We start from the raw sequence: 23,713 nt of genomic DNA, 5'->3' as shown, positions 1-23,713 counted from the left end.
GCGATCTGCACCACAGAATCTCGTTCAATGGACCAAAATTCTGCAATCCATCCGTGGAACCAGGGGCAACAAGGTAGCTCTCGACATCCACGTCTATCGAACAGGTGTTGTCATGTATCATCAGGTCACCTAGACGATACACTGGGTCCACGGTTGATTAAAAACAATCACTGTTGTTTGTCCATCGATTCATACAAGTACATATTTTACTGCTTTTTTTGCCTCGTCCTCCCGTCTTTTCGACTCTAGTGGTTATATCTATCCTGATCCTAATTGCGATCGACGAGGGTCTCCTGAACATTAAATATCGAAAAAAAAGTTATCTTCTTCACTCTTTTCTGTGCTTTTGGTAGTAGTGGATCAATCCCGTTGTCTACACGGTCGAGTCAGCAAGAACAGGGGAATGGTGAAAAAGAGTGCGTGACGCACCGAACTGTCGTGGCCGACGACATCTGTAGGTTTCTCGAGCTGGGCGAGAATCTTCTTCGCGAGCACCTTACCGAGCTCGACACCCATTTGATCTACACATCCAACGGTAAGTATTCCTAACCACATAAAACCCACAAAACCCAGCACAAAACGCGACTCACCAAACGAGTTGATACCCCACACAACACCCTGCACGAAGATCTTGTGCTCATACAGCGCAATCAGCGCACCGAGCACCGCGGGCGTGAGGAGCGGGAACATGATACTCGTGCTTGGACGGTTCCCAGCGAAGACTTTGCTCTTCACCAGCGCCTCGTTGCCTTCGCCCTCCTTGCCCAGCTCCTTCCTAACTTCCTCCTCGGTCTTTCCAAACGCGAGCGCCTCGGGCTGGGCGAAGAAGTTGGAGAGCAGGATGCGGTGGTGCTTGGAGTGCTCGATCGGGTTGTGTGTCGTAGCGGGCGCGAGGAAGTCGGTGGGGATGAGTTTTGTGCCTTGGTGTACGAGCTGGTAGAACGAGTGTTGGCCGTTTGTGCCGGATGCGCCCCAGATGATTGGCTGAGGGATGAATTTTTTTTGGAGGTCAGGAGACGGTGACGAGAGACGAGAAAAGTAAGGAAGAAATACGCACCCCTGTCTGATAGTCGACTTTGTGTCCGCCTTTGGTAATAGATTTTCCGTTCGATTCCATATCTCCCTGGAGGAATGCAAAAATGAGATTTTGTAACAACAAAAATACAGAAAGAGAAACAAAGGGCCATATGTCGTGGTACCAGTCATGATACGTACCTGTTGGAAGTAATCCGCGAATTTGTGCAAGTATTGGTCGTACGGCAATAGAGCGAGCGTTTGGGCGCCTATAATTTCATCAGCAGTGACCCCAGGTAAAACAGAGCGACACGCACCGTAGAAATCATTGTACCAGATACCAATGGCAGCCATTAGCACCGGAAGATTCTGCTCGAGAGGAGTCTCTTTGAAATGCTTGTCCATTCCATGTGCACCCTTGAGCAAGTCCTCGAAATTGTCCCAGCCAATGACCAAAGCGATCGAGAGACCGATGGCACTCCAGAGACTGTACCTTCCACCGACCCAGTCCCAGAACTGGAACATATTTTTTGCATCAATTCCAAAGGCGGTGACCGCCTTTGTGTTGGTGCTGAGCGCGACGAAGTGCTTCGCGATGTGCGATTGTGCACTCGCGCCCCCTGCAGCTTGGAGGAACCAGCTGCGGGCCGTCTCCGCGTTCGTGATGGTCTCCTGTGTGGTAAAGGTTTTGCTGGCGATGATGAAGAGGGTTGTTTCATGGTTACACTCCCTGAGCGTCTCCGCGATATGTGTACCGTCGATGTTGGACACAAAGTGCGCCTTCAAATCGCGCTTCGCGTACGGCTTGAGGGCCTCAGTAACCATAACAGGGCCCAAATCGGAACCGCCAATGCCGATGTTCACGATGGTGTCGATAGGCTTGCCCGTGTATCCCTTCCACGCGCCCGAGCGCACCGCCTCGGAAAATTCCTTCATATGCGCACGCACGCCGTCGACCTCGTTCACGCCCGCCTCATTCGGCGCGATCGAGAGCCCGCCGTCGGTGAAGTTGCGCAGAGCAACATGGAGCACCGCGCGGTCCTCGGAGGTGTTGATGTGCTCGCCTGCGAACATGGCATCCCGGACTTTCTCGACGCCAGCTTCGCGCACGAGCTGGAGCAGGGCACCGAGGACGGGTTCGGTGATCAAGTTCTTGGATAGGTCGAGAAGAATCTGCACTGGCGGGCCATAGGTCGAGTTGTACTCCTTGGAGAACTTTGCGAATCTCTGCGGGTCCGATGCAAAGAGTTCCTTGAGCACAATGGACTCGCGGGTGGTATCATACAGATTCTGGAGAGTCTTCCAGGCGGGGTAATCTATAACATTCTCTGTAAGCGATAACCAGGTTTGTTGTGTACATGAACTTGCCTGAAGCTGGGGAAGTCATGGTGGTCCAAGATTTGCAAGTCGAATACAGATAAGATTGCGTTCACGGATTTATAGTCTGGAGGCGGACCAGAGCCCCGTGTGGAGCCGTCCCTGGCCGTCCCACATTCTGCCCGTGGGACTTCCGCTTATTTAGCCTACAACAGGTCCGGCCCCTGTCTTTTCCCAAGTTCGTGGCTTAAATAGTCCTTTTCGTGGCTTAAACCTTTGGCCAGCGCACGTTGCATCATCTAGGTCGTTCTCTCGTTTTCTCGTCCGATGACAATCATGGATATATTCCGGACATTTGAGCGTTGCGCCGGGTCTCGGACCATCCAATGGCGCTGGTGATCTTGTCGTTATCCACGGCCATAGGACTCTGAAAGCACCGTATCCCGTCCGTGATCTTGTCGTCGATCCTCATTGGTTCTTGTCTCGGGGAAAGGCGGTGGGTCTGTAAAATTTAAAGGAGGCGATACTGGGTGAGGAGGATCTAGAAGGCGTACTGAATAAATTATGTTCGATATGTCTCATGGGCGTTTGCTTACTACTTCGAGCAATCATCTTGATCACGTACTAGTGTTATAGAATTCACATATTGGACCCATTCATGTTTTTATTTTGATGGAGAGATTTACTGCACCTTCAGTGAAAACCTGGAAGGCAATTGGTTATCACGACCCATTCAAATCTTGCCAAGACCTTGTACAGACATCGTTTTGATGGAGTCAGCCACTGAAGTCAGGGCCAGGGCCATCAGAATAAAAGGCAGTACATAACGGTCAGCCCACCATCTGAATCTTGCCCACCTATTTCACGCTACCACACTCTTTAAAGATATCATCCTGCTTTGTGGTTGGGTGACCATGAAATCGGTTATATTCACCTTGCTCGTTGCAGCTGGATCTTTCGCCCTAAGCACAGCAGAGGCTGATCAGAATCCAACGAAATCGATAAATCGTAAAGTCCTCTTCTTTTCCTTCATACTAATTTTGACTCGCCATGTACAGTCGATCAAAGCCTTTTGAACAAGTGGTTAAGCAAATTTGGAGCCGGTGCGCTACATCAGTTGCTTCTACTGTCATGCTGTTTCGAAACTGCGGGTACAGATTCAAGTCCTACTAATCCACGCCGATCACAACTCTCAAACGAACTGTTCAACGACATTTTACTCTGATTTTCACTCCAAAGTTGGGATTCTGTAAATCTTTTATTCACCGGGCGTAAGCGGTTTGCATGTACACAAACTATATCTAGGATACACGGAGGACCCGCATTCAGGAGGATAATTTATGTTCAAACTACCTTAAATCATGCCGTCTGGTGCATTGGGCCAGGAAAAAATTATGATTTTCTAAAGGAAGACACAAGCAAAGTACTTTTCCAAAATCTCGTCACTATCTTTACCAGCTCGGGCGCCAATTATTCCGTCAGGGCGGACGACGAAAATGCTCGCAGTGAAGTCCGGATCCGCATATGCGTCATGCACGTGTCCGCCTCGGTCTTCAAACACAGAGATCCATTGCTCTGCAAGAGGGGACTGACTCGTATCTATGATGTCGATAACTCCAGGTTTTTTTATGACGAAAACTTGCACAACATTACCCAAGGCAGAGACCTTCTGTAAACGTTCGAGCACTGCCAGGAACTGGGCGTTGGGAATGAGATCATAGAGAATAAGGACACTGTGCTTCGCTGGAGTCAAGAGTTTGAAAAGTCTTGTCGTTGGTCTTTCGACGGAGTTCGTGTGATGGACCTTGGCGAGACCCGGGGCGTCCGGTGCCCTATCGCCTGCTTTCACCACGGATCCTCGATCGGCATTGCCATACCTACTGTTAAACGCCTTTCCTTCCCCGTGTGCTTTTATATTTCCAATATTGTCCTCTTCGTCGATTATCATGGGACTCCCTCGATAGTTGACGCCAAGCTGACTGAGGTTTTCGGCACGCTTCAGTGTAGCCTCTTCGCGCCCTACACTCAGCGCTTTTCTCCCAACTAGGAGGAGCTCCGTGGTGATGTTCAGCATCTCAGCGACGAGAGGCACGCGTTCGTCGTTGTATGAATCCAGAAGCGTAGGGGGAGCAAGCGACTTGATCACAAGGGCGAGTTTCCATCCGAGGTTGTAGGAATCTTGGATGCCCGTATTGAGGCCCTACAGAATTGCAATCGCGTTAATTAGATGAATAGTTTGCAAGTCAGAATCGCTTAGTACCTGAGCTCCCGCTGGGCTGTGAACATGTCCGGCATCTGTGCGTGTTGCTCATCAGTTGATAAAACACCCAAGAATGGATACAAATTCATACCTCCTACAATGAACACCCTTCCCTTTCTGAAAGTCTCGGTCATACGTACGTTCACCCTATTTCAAAATCGGTGTTTAATACATCACATTGAAGCTTTAAAAAGACTTTACCTGTAAGGGGATCTCCATACAAACTCCTCAATCTTTATATCGGTCCTTCCTCCAGTCCCCTTGAGAATAGATTCTTTAACCGCGTCATCACTCGAGCAGATTTCGGCGTATTTGACGTTCTTATATCCACCCGTGAAAAATGTGAATTTCCCTGGTGTATTAGTGGGTCGTATAGCGGTTCTATAATGGTAACAAAGTCAGATTTTCAACAGCAAAGACTACGCAAATATGGTTTAAATCAGCAACTTACACATTGTCTTCATTGTCTCTCCACCAACCCCATTTCTGCTCCAAAAAATTGGATAAGCTCAATCAGCCATATTAATCTACAACACAGACAAAGTGCTCACATTGATAAAGAACGGGGCGTCCCCTATGAAATCACCCACGATCATCCTCTGCTCCATCGTCTCACCGATAAACGCCAAGCCAAGCTGCTTTCTCACGACGCTCTTAGCGCCATCGGCGCCTACTACGAATTTGTACGTAGTGTTGCCGCCAGAGTGCAGTGCAGTGACAGTGACATCAGCAAATCGGCAAAAAGAATGGGTTGCAGGGTACGCCATCCAAGGTCTCACGATATTAATAAGGCAATGCAATGTACGTCCAAAGTGACTACAATTTTTGACATAACTTTGCATTTCCTTCCAAAGTAACCACAATTTTTGGTGAACAACGTATACCCGAGAAATATTTGGAAGACCTTAAAAGAGAGGTAAGATTTTGGTAGAGAGTAACCAATGTAAGTATAATTTTCTGCCTGACATTGCATTCTGTCGTCAATTTATATTTGTGAATTTATTGGCAATATGATAATGGTGAGTCTCATCTAAGATAGAAAAATTCTGGGTATGCATTGGAAGCACACAGCAAAGTTTGTGGTTTGTATGTAAAACAGCCCCAAAAATTCTGACTTCAATGCATTCAAATGCAAGGTTGATCAATTTTTGTCTTCAATGCCTTTAAGTCCAAGATGACCTGGCTTGTCACTGGCCTGTACCCATTTGTACGGGGTCAAACACTATCCAACTCAAGAAGTGGGAGGAATACAAATTCAATTTAGCATCTAGTAGATATACAGTTACAACCGCCTTATAGAATACCGTAGCCTTCCGCCTCTTCATCACCCATCTCCCACGGCTCTTCGCCATCCTCCGCACCAATGTTGGGCTCATAAATCATACCACCACCAACACCATCATCGTCCATAGTGCCCGCAGACCCACCAAGATCCTCCCCATGATCACTTTCACTATCATCCAAATGATCTGTCTCATCGTCTGAGCCGTCGCACGAGTGGGTAGGGGATTTATAACCCCAGTCATCATCTTCAGAGTTGAAATCATCGGGGTCAGCCTCGGAGAAATGGCGCTCATCGGCATCATTGCTCAGGAGGTGTGTATCTTCTTCATCCAGCCAGTCCATGCTTTCATCCTCGTCTTCTAGATGAACTCCTGTATCGTCTACACCATGGTGAGGTACCACAAACACATTCCGAACATCGTGATCGTCAGGCCGGAGGTTTATGGTGTATTCATTTGTTGTATAGTGACCGACTCCGCCACCAAGGTATCTCACAAACATATCGCGGTCAACAAACCTGCCCGTTACACCGGAGTCAATAAGACACTACGATTAGTAGTAGCTTGGAGAACGACTTACATATTAATATACATGAATCGCCAATCTTGATTCAGCAGATTGACTCGGTTTTTGAGAACAGGCCGGGCAATAGATGGACCTAGATATTCCTCAGTAGGCCCGTGTGCAAAAGCTGGTATCAGATGAGATGCACGTATGACATCTGCAGGATCTAGAAACCCAAAGGCTAGAGATGAAGAGGAATTGATAAAGCGAACCCGATGAAGTCGCTTAGTCTTCCAGCCTCCAACGTAGTTTGGATCAAGTTCAAACCATCTTACCCAAAGAAAGTTCATCCGATGAGTTTGGTTTGATGTTGAAAGAGGTCCACGATGCTGAACATCAACGTGAAAAATACCTAATACTCGACCATAGGCATATGGATGAGCATTGTCAGCCGTGTTCCCCGATAGTGTCATAATATCGGCGTGAGTTCGAGCATTGATTGTGTCTTGTTGGCGCCTCACATCGTACGTGGTGTAATTGATTCTGAGCAGCTTGTGTCGGAACATGAGGTTGTTGACAATTTGCACATTGTAGCGGTCTTCATCAGAGTAATACAGATAATCGTCACTGTCGGCGGTATGCCCTAGAAGGCGAGATAAAAGGTGATTCTTGAGGTCGCGTATAAAGTTCTAAACGTAAGATTAAATAATTGTAGAGGGCAAGAAAGGAGGTGGCAAGCAACACAATTTACCTTGAGAGCAGGATCACCCTCATTTGTGTAAAGCCAGCGGTGGACATTATCTTTGAGGCGCTTGTCGGCACTAATATGATGGTGCAGCTGAGGTAGAGTAGGTGGAAGTGCATCTGATTCAATGAATGGAACGTGTGGAGCATTGGAAACATTTGATGTAGAGTAGTTTGAAGGCGCCTGTTGTAATATATCCGTTGAGGTCTTTTTGGATCTTTTTTCACGTTCAGAAATTGTACGAAGAAGGCGTTCTCGACATTGATGTCTTGTAATTTGCCGTTCAAAGGTGCGTCCTTTGTTTGTTTTGGCATAGAAGCGCTTGACTCTTCGGTGTTCAAGCTCTCCCTATAATTGGTTTGATCCATAAAAAACGAATCAGTAATCACAAAATAATCATAATAAACAAGACTTACAATCTGTGTCGAGTAGCCACTTGTTGGTCCATACCTCCAGATCGAGGCAACATAGTCTCCAAGAGCATGGAGTTTGTATGTTAATAAATTAAAGACTTTTCGGCGCTTTGACTGGGTAGTGGAATCATCCTCATCAATGGGCCCAGAGTTACGAGTCTTACGCCGAGAATTTGGTAGAATCTTGCCTTTCTTGACAGCATTTGCTCGACGGCGTACTCGTGCGGCTTCTTCTTGGGGAAGTTCAACTGTATCATAATGTGGACATATGTCTTTAGCGAACCCCCGAAGGAGTTTGCCAAGGGTTTTTGTAGTGGATTTGAGCCCATTGAGCGTCGAAGTCGTCTGAAGACGCAGCTTTGCGTAAGCGTGCCATGTACATAGCGTAAACAGCATATTCTGTATAAATTCATCGTGTTTTCGAGGCAGTAAGCCCTCAAAAACTGGCATTGAGCACTTCAAAGCATGCCAAATTGAGCATAACACCAAATAAATGAGATCAAAACAAACCTGTAGCAGGTCTTCAAAGTCTCGCGCTGCGAGTTTCTTCATGGCTGAAGCATTGGTTGAAAACATTCGGATTGTGTCTTGCCCGAATGTTTCTACCTGGCGATATCTAGATTGTTATTGTATTAGTTAGACTGAATTAATAGTCTATCCAGATAGAACAGACCTTTCGTTGAGTTTTTGAATGCTGTTCTCGGCATATGCATGTAGGATGCGCATTAAATGTGAGAACACGGCCTTCCACACACCGAGCTCAAATTCATGTAGTAAATCTGGCACAAACATCGAGAAGTAATTGAAGCCGAATTGAAACAATCGGGTTGAAAATGCATTCTAAAAGTGTTCTGTTAGCGGCTGTACACTGTAGATAAGGCGGTAAATAAATACATACACGGGTTGGTGTAGTGGAATTTCCTTGTAAAAGGTTTTCTACTGCGGTACTCTTGACCCCCTTCTGTCAGGGCAACACTATAATCAGTGTGACAAGGCCACCAACAAAGATCAAGCAAGAGAGAGAGAAAGAGAGCAGAGGGAGAGTAAGAGAGCAGAGAGAGAATAAGAGAGTGAGAGAGACTCAATGATTCTAAGAGATCACACCAATGATAGTGGATATCCTAAGAGATTGAAGCTGAAGCTACAGCTACCTACAAGTCCAGTATTTATACTCTACAGCTATTCTAGAATATTCCCTACATTATATCATAAAGGAAGGTTAAAGAATAAAAGTGACATCATATAGAAAAAGGATGAGTAAGACTAAGAATCATATAGAATTTACTAGAAAGAAGCAGAGCAAGAAGGCTGTGATGAAAGAAATAAACTATCTAATCAGATAATTGATAAGATAATGAAAGGATAAGATAAATCTGTGAAGATAAAGAGGGAAAACTGGAGAAACCCTGACATCACCCCCTCTCTAAGGCACATTTTCCACAATGTGCACATGGATGGGTTAGTTTAGAGGGTTTAAGAAGGGGAGGAGGTTCAGTAAAGTTAATAATAGGAGTGAAAGAAAGTCTATCAAAGGTCACAGCAGAAATCCTTCTAGGTGCTGAAGGGTGTTTGGCATGGAAGTCCTTGATAGCCTTAGAAGCATTTTTCAAATGCTCTGCAGGCTCCCAAGTGCATTCTTCATTAGGATAGTTTTTCCACTTGACCAAATATTGAAGTTTGTTTCTAAAAAGTCTGCTGTCCTTGATAAATTCAACTTCCCACTCAGGATTTTCTCCTTGAATGACTGGAGGTGGTCTAGAAGGTGGCTTTCTTCCTACAATATCTGGGTGATAAGGTAGAAGTTTAACCACATTGAACACTGGATGGATTTTCATGGTGGATGGCAGCTTAAGCTCATAGGCATTAGGGCTAATAACTTTGGTAATTTTGTAAGGCCCATATCTTTTATCATCCAATTTCTTGGAGGGCCTATCAGTTTTGAGGTCCTTGCCATCCAACCATACCAAATCCCCAACTTTGTACTGAGTTGGAGTACCTCTGTGTCTATTATAGAATTTAGCCATATCATCAGCAGCTTTTCTAAGTGCAGACTCTGCTTCTTTTCTGGCTTCTTCCATATTTTTCACAAAGGTATCCACAGTGTCCATTTTACTATCTCTAAGGGGTTCAGTGCCCATTCTGGGATGTCTGCCATTATTGAGCATGAATGGTGTCTGCCTAGTTGAAGCCTGAACTCTGTTGTTATAAGAGAATTCAGCCAGAGCTAACCATTCAACCCAATCATCTTGTCTATGATTTATGAAGAGTCTAAGATACTGCTCAATTTCTTGGTTAACCCTTTCAGTCTGACCATCAGTTTGGGGATGGTAGGCTGTAGATGAGGCTGTCTGGATACCAAGTATTGAGTTGAGTTCTTTCATAAACCTTGAGACAAACTGTGGACCTCTATCACACAGAATTTTAATGGGTAAGCCATGGTGTTTCCAGACATAATCTCTGTATAGTCTGGCTGTCCCTTCAGAAGTGACTTCATCTGTAGTAGGGATAATGTGGATCATTTTACTAAGTCTATCCACAACCACCATAATGGCATTATACCCTTGACATTCTGGTAACCCCATAATAAAGTCCACAGAAATGCATTGCCAGACATCAGAGGGAATCTCAGTAGGAATTAAAAGACCAAGAGGTTTGGCTGGAAAGGTTTTGGTTCTGTTGCATCTATCACAACCTCTGGTATAGGCTGCAATAAAATGTGACATTCCTGGCCACCAATAATTCCTAGAGACTAGCTCAATTGTCTTCCATTTCCCTGGATGTCCAGCAATGAAGGCATCATGGTGCAGTTCCACAATCTTTCTTCTAAGATCTTTGTCCTTGGGAACATACACCTTCCCCCTGTAGAGAATAAGGCCTTGTTCTTCTGACCATTCCTGTCCTTCAATCTTCTTGGTAGAAGATTTCTTGAGCTCCTGAACTGCCTTGACCACCTTTTCATCCATCTCCTTAGCTTCTCTAATCTTCTTAAGAAGATCATTTTCTGCACCAGTAATGGTAGCATGACCCTGCTTGAGAGCCTGGATTTTAAAGTAGGAAGGTTTGAGGAGAACTACATTTTGGTTATCATTCTCTCCCTTTTTATGATCTGGTCTCCTAGACAAAGCATCTGGCTTAAGAGATCTTTTACCAGGCCTATGATGAAGAGTAAAATCAAATCTGGACAGGAAGAGTGACCATCTGGCTTGCCTTCTGCTGAGCTTTTGGGCAACCATAAAGTACTCTAAGTTTTTGTGGTCTGTCCAAATCTCAAAGGAATGTTGGGTTCCTTCAAGATAATGTCTCCATTCATCTAGTGCTCTGATAATAGCCAGCATCTCTTTGTCATGGATCTCATAATTCCTTTCTACTTCAGATAGACTCTTAGACATAAAGGCTACAGGATGCCATTTCCCATCTGATCCTTCCTGAGATAAAACAGCCCCAGTAGCATAATCTGAACTGTCTGCTTCAACTTTATATGGCTTGTTATCATCAGGGAAAATCAAGACAGGTGAAGAAGTGACTTTCTTCTTTAACTGGTCAAAGGCTTCCTGCTGTCTAAGACTCCATCTCCAGACTGTTCCTTTCTTTGTCAATTCATGAAGGGGCTTAGCAATGTCTGCAAAATCCTCTATGAACCTTCTATAAAAATTAACAAATCCCAAGAATGATTGGACATCCTTGACATTTTCAGGTTCAGGCCATTTAGAAACTCCCTCTACCTTGACAGGATCCATCTCAATCCTGCCTTGTGAAATGATTAGTCCAAGATATTCAATCTTTTCCTTTTCAAATTCACATTTCTCTGCTTTAAGGTAGAGTTTGTTCTGTTCTAGGATTTGCAGAACTTGCTTGACTACCTCTCTATGATGATCAAGAGTCTCAGTGAAAATTAAAATGTCATCCATGTAGACAATGACAACATTTCCATCAATGAGCTCAATAAAGATATCATTCATCATAGTTTGGAAGGTAGCAGGACTATTGGTTAAACCAAAGAACATGACCAATGGTTCAAACAGCCCTCTATTGGTTCTAAAGGCTGCTTTCCATTCATCTCCCTTTTTGATTCTGACATTGTTAAATCCCCACCTAACATCAAGTTTGGTGAAGTATTTGGCTTTGCTGAGTTTGGTGATAATGTCAGAAATCAATGGAAGGGGGTAGGAGTTCTTGATGGTCATTTCATTTAGTTTCCTATAGTCCTGGACAAGCCTAAGAGATCCATCCTTCTTCTTGACAAAGAATACAGGGGAGGCCATAGGTGACTTGGAGGGTCTAATCCTGCCAGATTTCAGATTTTCCTCTAAAAAGGCATCAAGTTCCTTTTGTTCATTAGGAGAAAGAGGATAAATCTTGGATCTGTAAGGTTCAGAACCAGGTTTCAGCTCAATAGCATGATCCCAAGGCTTTCTATCTGGTAGCCTATCAAAAGATTCCTTTGAAAAAACACCTTTAAATTGATGATAGTGCTTAGGAACAGTTTCTTCAAAGGTTTTCTTAGGGGAATCAGCTTGCTGATGAGACTCTTCTGCTAATCTTTGAGACATAGTAGAAGTAGCATTAATAGACTGCTTCTGAGGATGAAGATATGAGATAAAAATTCTGTCCTCAGGCTCAATCTCAGAATCAGAAGAATCTTCAATAGAATCATCTCCTTCTTCATCAAATTGAGGGAGTTTCCTCCTTTTGACTGCAGCTATTCTCTGCCTCTTTCTTCTGGCTCTTTTGGCTTCCATTTGGCAGTCAGAGGGACATCTAATAAACTGAACATCCCCTGTCTTCCAATCAACATCTGGATTATGGTGCCAAAGCCAAGTATGTCCAATGATAGCAGATTTGTCTCCCAAGTCACAAACAGCAAAGGTGGCCCTTTCTGTATGGTTCTTGTGTACCATAATTAAGTCTACTTCCTCATGGATAGAGCCACTCTTGTTGAGAGTACCATCAACATTATAGACTGGAATGGCTCTAGGAAGTTTCCTTGTGTTGAGATTATGATACTTCACAAAACCAGAATGCAGAAAGAGGCCAGTAGCTCCAGAATCAAGCAAAGCATCAACAGATAACCTTTTCTCTGTGTCCATTGTCTTTAAGATGACAGACAAATGGGTAGAGGTTTTAGGATTATGGTTGAGGATGTAGATCTTTTCAGGGAAGGTAGAAAGAGAGGAAGAAGTAGACATGATTTCTGCACCAGAATCTGAAGACTGAGGATCAAATCTGTCAATTTCATTTTCTAGTACATTAAATCTATTCCATTGGGACATGTCTTTCACCAATGGTGCTTCTAAAAATTTTTCTTTTCCTCATCTTTCTGCTCCTTTCCTTCCAAGATTAATTTCCCAAAGTAGTCAGCCAGTTCTTCATGGGTCATAGCATTGATGTTAACTGATGACCTGCAGTTTACAGCCTTATGACCAGGCTTTCTGCACTTGAAGCAAACAATTGGCCTAACTGACTTCCATCCAGAGTCAACCTCCATGGGAACTACATCTGGTTGCTTTGCCTGAGCACCAAAGGTCCTTGAGCTGCTGTTGGAAAAGACTGGAGGATTTGGAGTAGGCTTAGGAACAGCCTTGGGAGTTGGGGCTTTAAGGAAGGGAGAAGAAGAGGAGGAGGAAAGAGACTTGGTAAAGGCCTCACTCTGTCTCCACTGCCTATCTAGCCTAGTACTCCATTTAATCCATCCATCCAAGGTTTTGGGCATGTCAGGAACATAGTAGACTGCATTCCTGAGATTTTCATTAAGCCCAGCCTTGAATTGGTCTACCAAAGCAGCATCATTATACCCAGTATCTGAGATCAGAGCCCTGAAGCTAGCAACATACTCATCAGCAGTCTGCCTGCCTTGCTTGAGCATGTGCATTTTATGCTTAGCTGTGTTGGAGGGGTCTGGATCTGCAAACACTTCCCTAAATTCATAAACAAAGTCAGCCCAAAGACCTTCTTGGGACTGAGCATTGTCTATTACTTTAGTCTTCTCATATGCCCACTTCCCAGCAGTACCTCCTTTCATATGAGATAGAGCACAAATAACTTTCTGAAAGTCATCTGTAATCCCTTTCCCATAGAAATATAATTTGAGCTGACTGAGGAAGTTTTCTGCCTTCTCCATAGAACCATCAAATGGATCTGGAGGTGAGACTTTAATGACAGAGTGTGAACAGGAAGGGGCAACATGAGGGGTAGGGAAAGAGTGAATATCTAGAGCAGCAGGTGGTGGTGATGGTGACTGACTGACTGGTTGCTGAGGGTGTGGTGGAGTGGATGATGACTGCTGCTGCTGTCTAAGAAAATTCAACTCTTGGGTAAGGAGCTGGACCTGATGCATGAGCTCTTCCACAGAAGGAGTGGTGGGAGGCAATTGGGAGGGGTCCATGTCCATGGGTAGGGGTAGGTAGGCTCTCTGATGTGTGTGTGGGAGAAGCTATCTACTAAAAGTGCCCTTGAAACTATACTAAGTATTCTAAAAAAAATATCTATCTACTGGATACCCAGTTGTCACACCACTCAGGGCTCTAAACCTAGGATCACAGGGTTACTGGATATTTCCTAGACCACCAAAAACAGAACACTAGTAGGACTGTGTCTGCCCCAACAGTTGGTATCCCTATCTACTAAGTTCACACACAGCACACAACAGAGAGTAGGAAAGATGATGAGCCAAAGGTCTTGAGGAAAGGTCTTGAGGAAAGGTCTTGAGGAGGATGTTGAAGATTGGAGGAGATGTAGAGGTTGGTAAGAAGATTGGTGAAGAGGTTGATGAAGAGGTTGGTGGGTTGGAAGTGGAGGAAGAAGGTTGAGGTGATGATGTTGAAGAGGTTGAAGAGGTGAAGAGTGTGGTGTTGAAAGAGAGATGGTGGAGTTGTCTTGAGAGAGCTTCAATCTTCTGTCAGGGCAACACTATAATCAGTGTGACAAGGCCACCAACAAAGATCAAGCAAGAGAGAGAGAAAGAGAGCAGAGGGAGAGTAAGAGAGCAGAGAGAGAATAAGAGAGTGAGAGAGACTCAATGATTCTAAGAGATCACACCAATGATAGTGGATATCCTAAGAGATTGAAGCTGAAGCTACAGCTACCTACAAGTCCAGTATTTATACTCTACAGCTATTCTAGAATATTCCCTACATTATATCATAAAGGAAGGTTAAAGAATAAAAGTGACATCATATAGAAAAAGGATGAGTAAGACTAAGAATCATATAGAATTTACTAGAAAGAAGCAGAGCAAGAAGGCTGTGATGAAAGAAATAAACTATCTAATCAGATAATTGATAAGATAATGAAAGGATAAGATAAATCTGTGAAGATAAAGAGGGAAAACTGGAGAAACCCTGACACCTTCCCTTGTTCATAGATGTGTTTACGACTCTGCTCAACTGTGTATTGTCGCGATGGTGTGTCAATTCGTATGTGTTGGCGTCGCTGGTCGTCAACCTTTGTTCCCAAATCCCCAATACGGAACATTGGGATCAAGCATCGTGGACACGGGCATTTTGCAAGGTACCGGATAGTCGCGAGAAGTATTCTTTTGGAGATAATTAATAATCTTGTCACGTTAACAAGAATAGAAGAACTTACTTCTCCGGATAGTCAGCTGAGTAGGTAAAAAATCGTGGAAAGATCCGCCGAACTATACCATCGCTACATTTGATCACAATTCCGTGTTCATACGCGTGCATAAACTCAGGATCGAGCAATAGAAGCCAAATTGCTTGAATGAGCTCACGCTTGAGGTGAGTTATTGTAGCTGCAGATGCTGCAAGACCATTAAAAGCTTTCATATAAATATCCTGCAGGAAATTTGGGAGCTATAACACTCGATAAACAATATATCTTGACATAGTTCATATATTACTTACCGAGGGAATGTAGGCGACATGATGGGCGGCAAAGTTTTTGGGTTTGGCACGAAAATATTGCGATTGATTTCCAAAAAAGAGATAAATGGGCCACAATGAGGCATTTCCAAACTGTGCAAGGTGTGTCGAGTCTGACCACAGCATCAGCCCGGCAATGGCAACCTCTAGAGTACATCCAGGCTCTCGAGGTTGCTGCTGTAGTCGCACATGCTCTTCGTAGAATGCCTCCGAGTTGTATAGCTCTGAAACGACTCGTTCAGGAGTGCTTTCCTTGGTTGGTTGCCAAAAAAGACAAAAGGGAGTATAATGAAAATTGTTTGTCGACTCGTCTTCCAAGGCAGACTTTATAACCTCTACAAGACTTCGATGGTGTACATTTGGAACCTCCAGAACAGGAGCCTCTGATTCAGCACAATGTGGGACATTTTCGGCAGGTAAAGAGAGCTTGACAGTTGATGTTTTCCAGGTATTGCTCGAAGAAATAGGGAATTGAGCGTCAGTTTCATCGAGGCGACTAAACTCTCGTTTGGCACTAAAGTTTTTGAGGTGGTTTTTGTCGAAGTCATCGGCCAGGAGTACATCTTTAACCAGACGGTCCAATTCACCAGCCGACTTGAGGTTTGACCCAGAATAAAACCAGTTGACCAGACGAAATATTGTGGCGTTCATAAATGGCGTGAAAAGACTAACATTCTGAGAAGTTGTATCCACGGAATTGATGCCAAATGACTTCCACCATCGTGTTTTTGATTTGCCGCTTGCTGTGGCCAGACCTGGTGCATCACATAAGTTGTCAAGATCATCAGATTCGTTGACTTCGCAGGTGGGAAACGAGGGATAAACACGATATAGTCCAAAATCATTGATTTCGCTACGCAGATACATGTCTTTAGGATCTGGTGGAGGGGTACTAGAAGCTGCTCTAAGCTTTTCAGCTCGTTTCGAGGGCTCCTTTGGTAGCCGTGGTGGAGCCGGAGGGAGATGTGGTAAATATGTAGAAGAGTTCGGTAGCATGTCGGCATATTGCTTTGGGAACTTCCGTTCACAGCCACTCCGAGTAGGTGGTAGAACAAATGCTGGTGCAGAAATAACCGGATGGTCCGGAGCATCATGTACATTTGGCTCTCCAGTGATATCAATGTTAATGGGAGCCTCAGGCTCTGAATCGTGCTGTACAGAATGTGTAAGTTTTATTTTGGAAAGAAATGGTCACAAATAAAATATACCGAAGGTCCAGGAACATTTTCTAAAGCATTAGAGAGGCGTTGACGCTTATTCCTTTGGGATAATGCTTTTGCCGAGTTTTCTATAATTTGTTGCGAGTTTTTGGCCACTCCTTTGCAATTCCTTCGATGAACAGTTAAGGCTTGCAAATTCTTGAACGGTGGAGCAGTGCATCCACTACATGAAAACACCATAAGGATAACTCCTAGGAAAATGAAGTAAAAGGATTTCATTGACTGGTTGGCAAGGGCATGGATTGTGTTGACAAGTGGTAAAGGGAAGCAGCAGTCGCGCAAGGAGCCAGGGCAGCAATCACGTGAGTGTGCTAAACACCGTGTTCAACCCGCATCATCTTTCTCATCTTCTTTTACTCAACCTCCCACCATGCCTCCTGCTTCTTTGCGCAAAGCTCCTCCTTCTGCCCCAAGCGACAGCGATGATGGCGAATCCGACCCCAAAGAGAGCAAGGATCAACACCAAATAGACCCGGAACGCATTCAAGCCCTTAATAAAGCCCTTGACAGTCAAGGGAAAACAAAGCAATCAGCGCATGTCGCTTCCTTTTGTCTTTATTCTCAAGGCTCACTTAATTTTAGGGCAATTCTCAAACCGTACACGTCTTTTGCTCGCTGGCATACCCGGAGCAAAAATCTCTACGAAAACTGGTACGAGGTTCTGGACCGCGGTATTTCATACTACATAGATTCATTTGGGGATACCGATATAAAAAAGTGAGTTGTAACAGATAATATATGCGCATATATCTACTCATATAACCCTTGTAGCTTTGAAAATCAATACAGAAATGAGCTCATTGTTTTTGCTGACATGATCGCTGGTATCAAATGTTTTGAATCAGACCTATTCTACTTTATATCCCCGAAGAATGTTGACCGAAAGGACGATCTGGCCAAGGCAGTAAGTACCTTTCATTTGCATTCATCTTAACTGTCTTACTATAGTGTTCTATGGTTGGATTCTAGATGATTGCTGCATCTGGGGCAGCCAGGTCCGAGGACATTTCAACTCTTCAAAACACAATTATTACGTATATCAATGAGTGTTCGCCAGCCAACAAGGTCGAAATTAGTGCAACATCCACCAAATCGGAATCGCGTGGATTCAAGAACAAGGTTTTGGCTCGTCTTTTGTGCCCGATGAAGTATCTCAAGGATTTTGATGACAATCCTACGGAGTAAGTAATACGTTGGCCATGTCTTGGTAAGGGTGTAATGCTAACTATATGCACGGCCCTTCACTTTTAGATTTATGTGCAAGCTTGACAAAGATGTAATCCATGTTCTCGCAAAGGACCTTCCCACCTTTCTGTGGGAATCAGACAAATTTGATCCTGAGGATTGGGACTCGGAGATGTTTCGAACACGACTCATAGTCATGGTAAGTTTTAGTACATTAAATGATTGCTTCTAATGCTCCCACCAGGTTTGGAAGCACATTTTTACCTCGCCCTCGTCGGCTCTTAAAGATAAGCCCGGCCAAACCAAAACACGAAGTTCCCAAGCCAAGATACATCACATGAAAACAGTCACCCCAGCCTCAATTGCGTATGCCTGTCTGCTGGTAAGGGTCTGAACTTTATTTTTCACACTGTGCTCATCTACACCGCCTAGATCCGTTACTCTATCTCAAGCATCGAAGACTGGCGTATTGAAGACAACGTTTTTGATCGTCATGAATTTTATAAATACATCATCTCGCTGTTTGAACCAGATAAAAAGGACGACGGGGACTCGGAATGGTCAATGGACACTATAGAATGGTGGAATGCGTAAGTCCTTTTTCGCATGCTGCGCAAGATTGTTGATCTTTGAACCACGTTACAGGAAGGTCCTGAACAAGGACCCTCGCTCAGCGAAAACTAAAGACAATCTGGATGGCCCATCGACCTATGATACAATTGCGGAACAACGACGTGCCAGAAAAGCACGCAAGGCTCAGGCAGCTGCATCTACTACAGAAGGGGGGGGCAAGGAAGCAGGAGGTTCAGGTCAAGGCAAGGGAGGTAGATCTGTAGGATTGGGACAAGCTGGTACGTCTTCAAAAGATAGTAAGAAGGTTGTACCGCACCTTGCAGTGCCTGCACAATTGTCCCACCACACTCTTCAACCTGTACCCCCATCCCGCCACCACAGTTCACCTCGTCAACATGTTCAATCTCCCCGCCGTCATGATGCTACATTGCGTGGTCGGTCTCCCCGCCATTATTTCCATGATACTCCTCGTGGTCAGTCTCCCCGTCGCCACCAATCTCGACCGCAGCAACGAACACCTTCATCTCAACATTACTCAGAGTCAAAAGGTCAACCACAATCTTACCATCACTCTCCGTCTCGTAGGCAGTCCCCTTCTCGTCGAAGTCCTCCCTCTCATCAACCTCGCACTGCCATGTATCACCAGCCTAGCTCCCCCCACCCTCGTTATGCATCTCCTCGTTTTGAAGCTCGTGCACGTCAACAATCATTGTCTCGCCATCGATCTCACTCACTCAGTCCAGATGGTACGTTGGATGTCGAGCAGTACACTCCTGAAAAGGATGTACCACACATCTCTTCTCAAACCCTTCGCGAGGCCAATTCGGAATACTCAAGTCCACCAGCGGCTAAACTGCCAAATTTGACATATCGCCCATCTGCCAAGGTACTCGGAAAGCGATCCCAGGCTCCTGCCGTATCAGACAACGAGTGGGAAAACAGTGGAAGGCCCACCCAAAAAGCACGATCTGCATGTGGTACCCAGTCCTCCCCATCTCGTGCACTGGTTTTCAGCGAGTCATATCATAATCGCGGCAGCGGCTGGTCTGCTTGATCTCGCTGTATCCCTTCTAATATATTTTACTAACAGCCATTTTATCTGTTTCTAGACTTATTTACCAGGCTGTCATCCCCGCGGATATGTGTATTGTTATTCATTGTTAAACTGTATTTGTTTTTCCAGTTCTTTACACCCGTTGCTCACTTCTCAAAGCTTCTGTACTAATGTTCGCTCAGTATAACATTTCCTTTACTACGACTGTCGTTACGTATTATCCATGACTATGCCTGTCGTTACATGCTGTGTAATACTTTCTTTCAATGTAACATGTTTTCTAAATGGCTGTGCAATGCCTGATTCCAGATTCCCAGCGCCTGTGCACGGAATATGTAGGGTACCACGGCATCCACCAACCATTGTATACCATTCTTGGACTAAAAACAGGCAGTTATCCACTGAATTCCATTTGTTAACAAATTTTGTACAACTTTGGAAGACATTGAGAGGTAGACAAATTTTGTTTTTGTATTTTATATCTCTCCATGATCTGTAAATTATGGATGTTCTCGTACATATTTGTGGAATAATCCATGCTTTTTAAGTGAACCTAATGCGGTCCATTACTGATCCAATGTATGACATATTTTTCTCCGTATTTTGGGCATTTTAGCCCTTGCATTGTTAATGGATTGCATCGGACACTTGTCGCGGATTCCCTGATGGAAGCCATTTTTGGGCGACTGTGACACGCTTCACAGTGATCACAGTCCCTGTGAAGTGCTGTGAAGTGATTGTGACGTCATTCACTGTCTCGACCTCACAAAATGGTCGACGAAAGGTTGGCGCTTTGGAAGTCATTTTGTCTATGTGTATTTACTCAGTCAGTGTACTAATAGTCCAATACACTTCAATGTAGCAATTTGTTTGACTTTTCGCAACAAATCCAGCGAAAACCAAGCAGAAATGTGTGTCGACGACAAGATCAAAGGAGCTGGACCACGTGCGCTGTTGAATATTTTATTGCAATCTTATCTAGATAGATAAAGGTCATGTGCAATAAATACCCTCCGTATATAGTAGGTATCCCGAACATTCTCATGTATTCGACAAAAATACATGTAATACTTCCATATTTAGTCTAGATTATCCGAAACTGCAATTTACGGCACACTTTGCAGAGTACTTCACTGCGACTTTGTTGCGCTGTGAAGTGTGTCGGAGAATGAAAAAACAGAGTGCAGTCACAGTCACTGCAGAGTGACTGCGCTCTGGCGGCAACACTATTTGTACGATGCGTGTTCGACTACCGGCGCTACCGGAGGATCTTCTGGCGACGAGTGTGCGACAACGGGATCAATCGAGTCGAAGGTGTCTTGTGATAGATCGTGTCTAATGATGACGACCTCCACACGATCTTCCCATTGTTTCAAGGACTGAAGCTCGGCACCTAGATCAATTTGACAGCATTGGTGTTTGGCCAACTCGGCACACAGAATCTTGTCAAGCAGATCTTGGCCTAAGAGCATTAGATTAGGCTATGGATGCGATATATGTCAGTTGATAAATCACAACAAGATGGCGCTCAAAACACCTACATATGGGATAGATGGTGTCGGATCGACATATTCTTCCATGTTAAAGTCATTGATTATTTCGGTACCTCCTGGCATCTTGAAAACGCAGAAGTTGGGCACTTTGATAACCTGCTTGAGGACATCGTCTACTACCCCAAGGGACTCGAAGACTTCAAAGGTTCGAGGCTGACCGAACTTTAGTATTAGAGACGATTCGAAAGGAATCAAAATCGAACGCACTGATATTCCGGACCCACGCTGCCCAACACGTTCAGTTGTGGATTTTTCGATGAGACGCACGGGTACATTGTTACGCGCCAAAGAAAGGGCAAGTATGAGACCTGAAGGTCCGCCACCGACCTAATGATAATTTTTAGAATAAATACGAAGGCCATGAATATCAGTCATGGATATAAACTTACAATCAAAATTTCCGGTGAGGTGTAGTTCATTCTAGCGTGCGTTTGTCTGCGTTATCTCCAGTAGTAGTTAAGGTGGTTATTTCACTGCACGATTAATCTTGTGTTTTTATTTCTTCTGCGTGCGGTTGTGGTGGCATGAGAACTGCTTTTACGACAAGCTATTGGACAAGTTTCCGCCATTTTCTTCCGGTAAACGTTCCGCCCCTGTATTTTTAAAGAAAATAACGTTAGCATCCCTCCTAGCTAAGTAGCCCATACATAAGAAAGAGCAGCGCTCACGGGGTAATTTTAGATTTCTGGTTCGGTTGCATCATCCGTCAGGAGGTTGAAGTCTAGATTTGCAGCAGAACACATAATTCAGATGACGGACTCCTTCAATAAGATGGACATGAAGTGTTTCAGAGACTTGAGCGGCGTCTGTTTCCATAAACGTACTCTCCAGAATACTTGCAGTACAGGGGAGTTACTACAAAAACGGTTTCTGAAATTTTCTGTGCTGTCACGGTGCTCCAAAATCAGTTATTAGGAGGTTCGATAAAATTTTAACAAATCTCACAATTTTAAAATATTTCCCCGAATATAGCCGGCCTCTGTCCAGGACCATTTATACAGTAGGTCTCTTGACCGAAGGCGTAGTTTAGGAGGTGCGGTCGTCGACGGGCGTGTTCGAAAGGCGGAACCGGGAAACAACAAGTCACGTGACGCTCTGCCTTCCCAGCACGGCGTGGTTTTTCCATCGTCCAGTCATCATCACCGTCGTCGGCTTGGTTCCCGCTCTCACCGTTTCTTCGTTTGTACTCCTCCATCCATTTCGCCTTCAGGCCGACATTTACAATGTCGCAGCAACAGTCTTCGAGCTCGAGCACCATTATCTTTATCCCCCAAACAGCCGCCGCAGGCGTGCTTTCCATCACCCAACCCCCGCAAACCGCCACCTCTTTTTACAAAATCGCCCCGAGCCAGCCTATCACCTTTGGATGGAACTTTACAGCGGTGCTCGTCACACCGACACACCTCACCGTCTCTGCCGTGTGCGACAACGGCAATACGTACCCTGTCGGACCCTCAGATGGGGTCATAGATGGCACGGCAACCCAGGTCGTGTGGGATTTGTATTCGTACCAGACGAACAACCCGAACAAACCTCTGGCACAGGCGACGTACACGCTGAATATTTGGGACGACAGAGGGCCGGGACAGCCTAGGAAGGGAGGGTTTTTGCAGCAGAATAGCGCCCTGCAGTTCGCTTTGTATACGCCGCAGCCGTATACTGCTCTTTCAGATGGTACGCATGTATCTTTTACGCTTTCTGCTTTCTCTTTACTAACTGCTTGGTTGAAGGATGGACATGTGGAGCGTGTAATAGTGCGATGGGTATTGCGTCCCACCCAGCTTTCATCAGTCTCTTCATCACCTTCTTCGTCATGTTCTTCTCCGGTTTCCACCTCCTTCGGCACTCGAGGCAGGCTTAAAAAGCTAGATCCTGATGTGTGATACAGACTTTTCCGACCCTTCTTTCCTATTGATGTTTGTTTCTTGGGACATTCTGGACAATTTTTATGTAGTCTTTTTCTTTTTCTTCCCGCCCTATTGCAATCCTCAACACCCACAACGTCTTGTGCACTTTTTGCCTGTTAATCACTTGGACCCATCATTATATCGCATATCGAATTTCCTCGCGCATAGCACACGCTAATTCCACACGCTCTCTCTGCTCTTCGCTTCTTAGTTAGCATCTCATACCCATCCCGTAGACCCGCCTAATATACGACATGACCTGCCCGTTGTACTTTACACAGCATATTCAATAGCCTAGGGCATTAAAGCGTGGGCGTGAAGTGAAACCCGATTACGGTGTTCGAGGACCCAGTTCTACGATTCTCATTCTCGTTCATCAAACTCCGAGTTTACATGTAACTATCACAGATCACATGTGCTTGTAGCCTTTGCACTGAGTCTAGCACGCCAATTTTTGACTCTCGTTAGACTAATAAAGCGCGGTAGACAAGAAAGCCGGAGATAAAACGAGCGCTTATGATTGCAATAAAATCTGTATAGAAGGGAAAACTGCTTGGAAGAGTTCAGAACTCACCTTGAGAAAACAATCCCAAAGTGGCTGTACCGTTGCCGGGACGGCGATATATACATGGGCTGTCTTCGGAAAGCGCCGACCCCGGGATCTCGATGCCGAAACAATTGTGGGAAAATGATCTAGATAAAATGAATTGCTTAGCGCTTGAGAAGATGGACACGATGAGTCGACATAAAAGAGGAGAGCTTCCTACGCTACAGCTTGCGGAGGCGCAGATGAAACTTTCT

General features: G+C 44.8%; 6 protein-coding genes across 6 annotated transcripts; 2 read left to right on the top strand and 4 right to left on the bottom strand.

Annotated features, from left to right (window-relative positions):
- Nucleotides 1–328: 328 nt before the first annotated feature.
- Nucleotides 329–2,401, bottom strand: JR316_0010256 (phosphatidylinositol N-acetylglucosaminyltransferase subunit gpi1; the record flags this gene model as incomplete). Its single annotated transcript, XM_047895927.1, has 7 exons — nt 329–373; nt 430–521; nt 591–984; nt 1,058–1,123; nt 1,216–1,283; nt 1,332–2,313; nt 2,357–2,401. The coding sequence occupies 7 exons, from the start codon at nt 2,399–2,401 to the stop codon at nt 329–331; spliced, it is 1,692 nt and encodes a 563-aa protein (XP_047745646.1).
- A 1,332-nt stretch (nt 2,402–3,733) lies between these two features.
- JR316_0010255 (Flavin-dependent monooxygenase) lies at nt 3,734–8,329 on the bottom strand (the record flags this gene model as incomplete). The annotated part of the gene is made up of 12 exons (XM_047895926.1): nt 3,734–4,531; nt 4,813–4,972; nt 5,043–5,077; nt 5,143–5,264; nt 5,896–6,392; nt 6,455–6,605; nt 6,715–6,768; nt 6,792–7,068; nt 7,131–7,472; nt 7,541–7,936; nt 8,048–8,153; nt 8,211–8,329. The coding sequence occupies 12 exons, from the start codon at nt 8,327–8,329 to the stop codon at nt 3,734–3,736; spliced, it is 3,057 nt and encodes a 1,018-aa protein (XP_047745645.1).
- Nucleotides 8,330–15,117: 6,788 nt separating this feature from the next.
- Nucleotides 15,118–16,859, bottom strand: JR316_0010254 (uncharacterized protein; the record flags this gene model as incomplete). Its single annotated transcript, XM_047895925.1, has 3 exons — nt 15,118–15,351; nt 15,403–16,572; nt 16,629–16,859. The coding sequence occupies 3 exons, from the start codon at nt 16,857–16,859 to the stop codon at nt 15,118–15,120; spliced, it is 1,635 nt and encodes a 544-aa protein (XP_047745644.1).
- Nucleotides 16,860–17,010: 151 nt separating this feature from the next.
- Nucleotides 17,011–19,452, top strand: JR316_0010253 (uncharacterized protein; the record flags this gene model as incomplete). Its single annotated transcript, XM_047895924.1, has 7 exons — nt 17,011–17,357; nt 17,412–17,544; nt 17,610–17,821; nt 17,892–18,024; nt 18,070–18,207; nt 18,258–18,415; nt 18,471–19,452. The coding sequence occupies 7 exons, from the start codon at nt 17,011–17,013 to the stop codon at nt 19,450–19,452; spliced, it is 2,103 nt and encodes a 700-aa protein (XP_047745643.1).
- Nucleotides 19,453–20,678: 1,226 nt separating this feature from the next.
- JR316_0010252 (Flavin-dependent monooxygenase) lies at nt 20,679–21,424 on the bottom strand (the record flags this gene model as incomplete). The annotated part of the gene is made up of 4 exons (XM_047895923.1): nt 20,679–20,933; nt 20,994–21,158; nt 21,213–21,332; nt 21,395–21,424. The coding sequence occupies 4 exons, from the start codon at nt 21,422–21,424 to the stop codon at nt 20,679–20,681; spliced, it is 570 nt and encodes a 189-aa protein (XP_047745642.1).
- An 804-nt stretch (nt 21,425–22,228) lies between these two features.
- Nucleotides 22,229–22,866, top strand: JR316_0010251 (uncharacterized protein; the record flags this gene model as incomplete). The annotated part of the gene is made up of 2 exons (XM_047895922.1): nt 22,229–22,679; nt 22,736–22,866. The coding sequence occupies 2 exons, from the start codon at nt 22,229–22,231 to the stop codon at nt 22,864–22,866; spliced, it is 582 nt and encodes a 193-aa protein (XP_047745641.1).
- Between the last annotated feature and the right edge of the window lie 847 nt (nt 22,867–23,713).

Source organism: Psilocybe cubensis, chromosome 9 (genome assembly GCF_017499595.1).
Source record: "Psilocybe cubensis strain MGC-MH-2018 chromosome 9, whole genome shotgun sequence".
NCBI lineage: Eukaryota > Fungi > Basidiomycota > Agaricomycetes > Agaricales > Agrocybaceae > Psilocybe > Psilocybe cubensis.
This window is presented reverse-complemented; position numbering and strand designations above follow the sequence as displayed.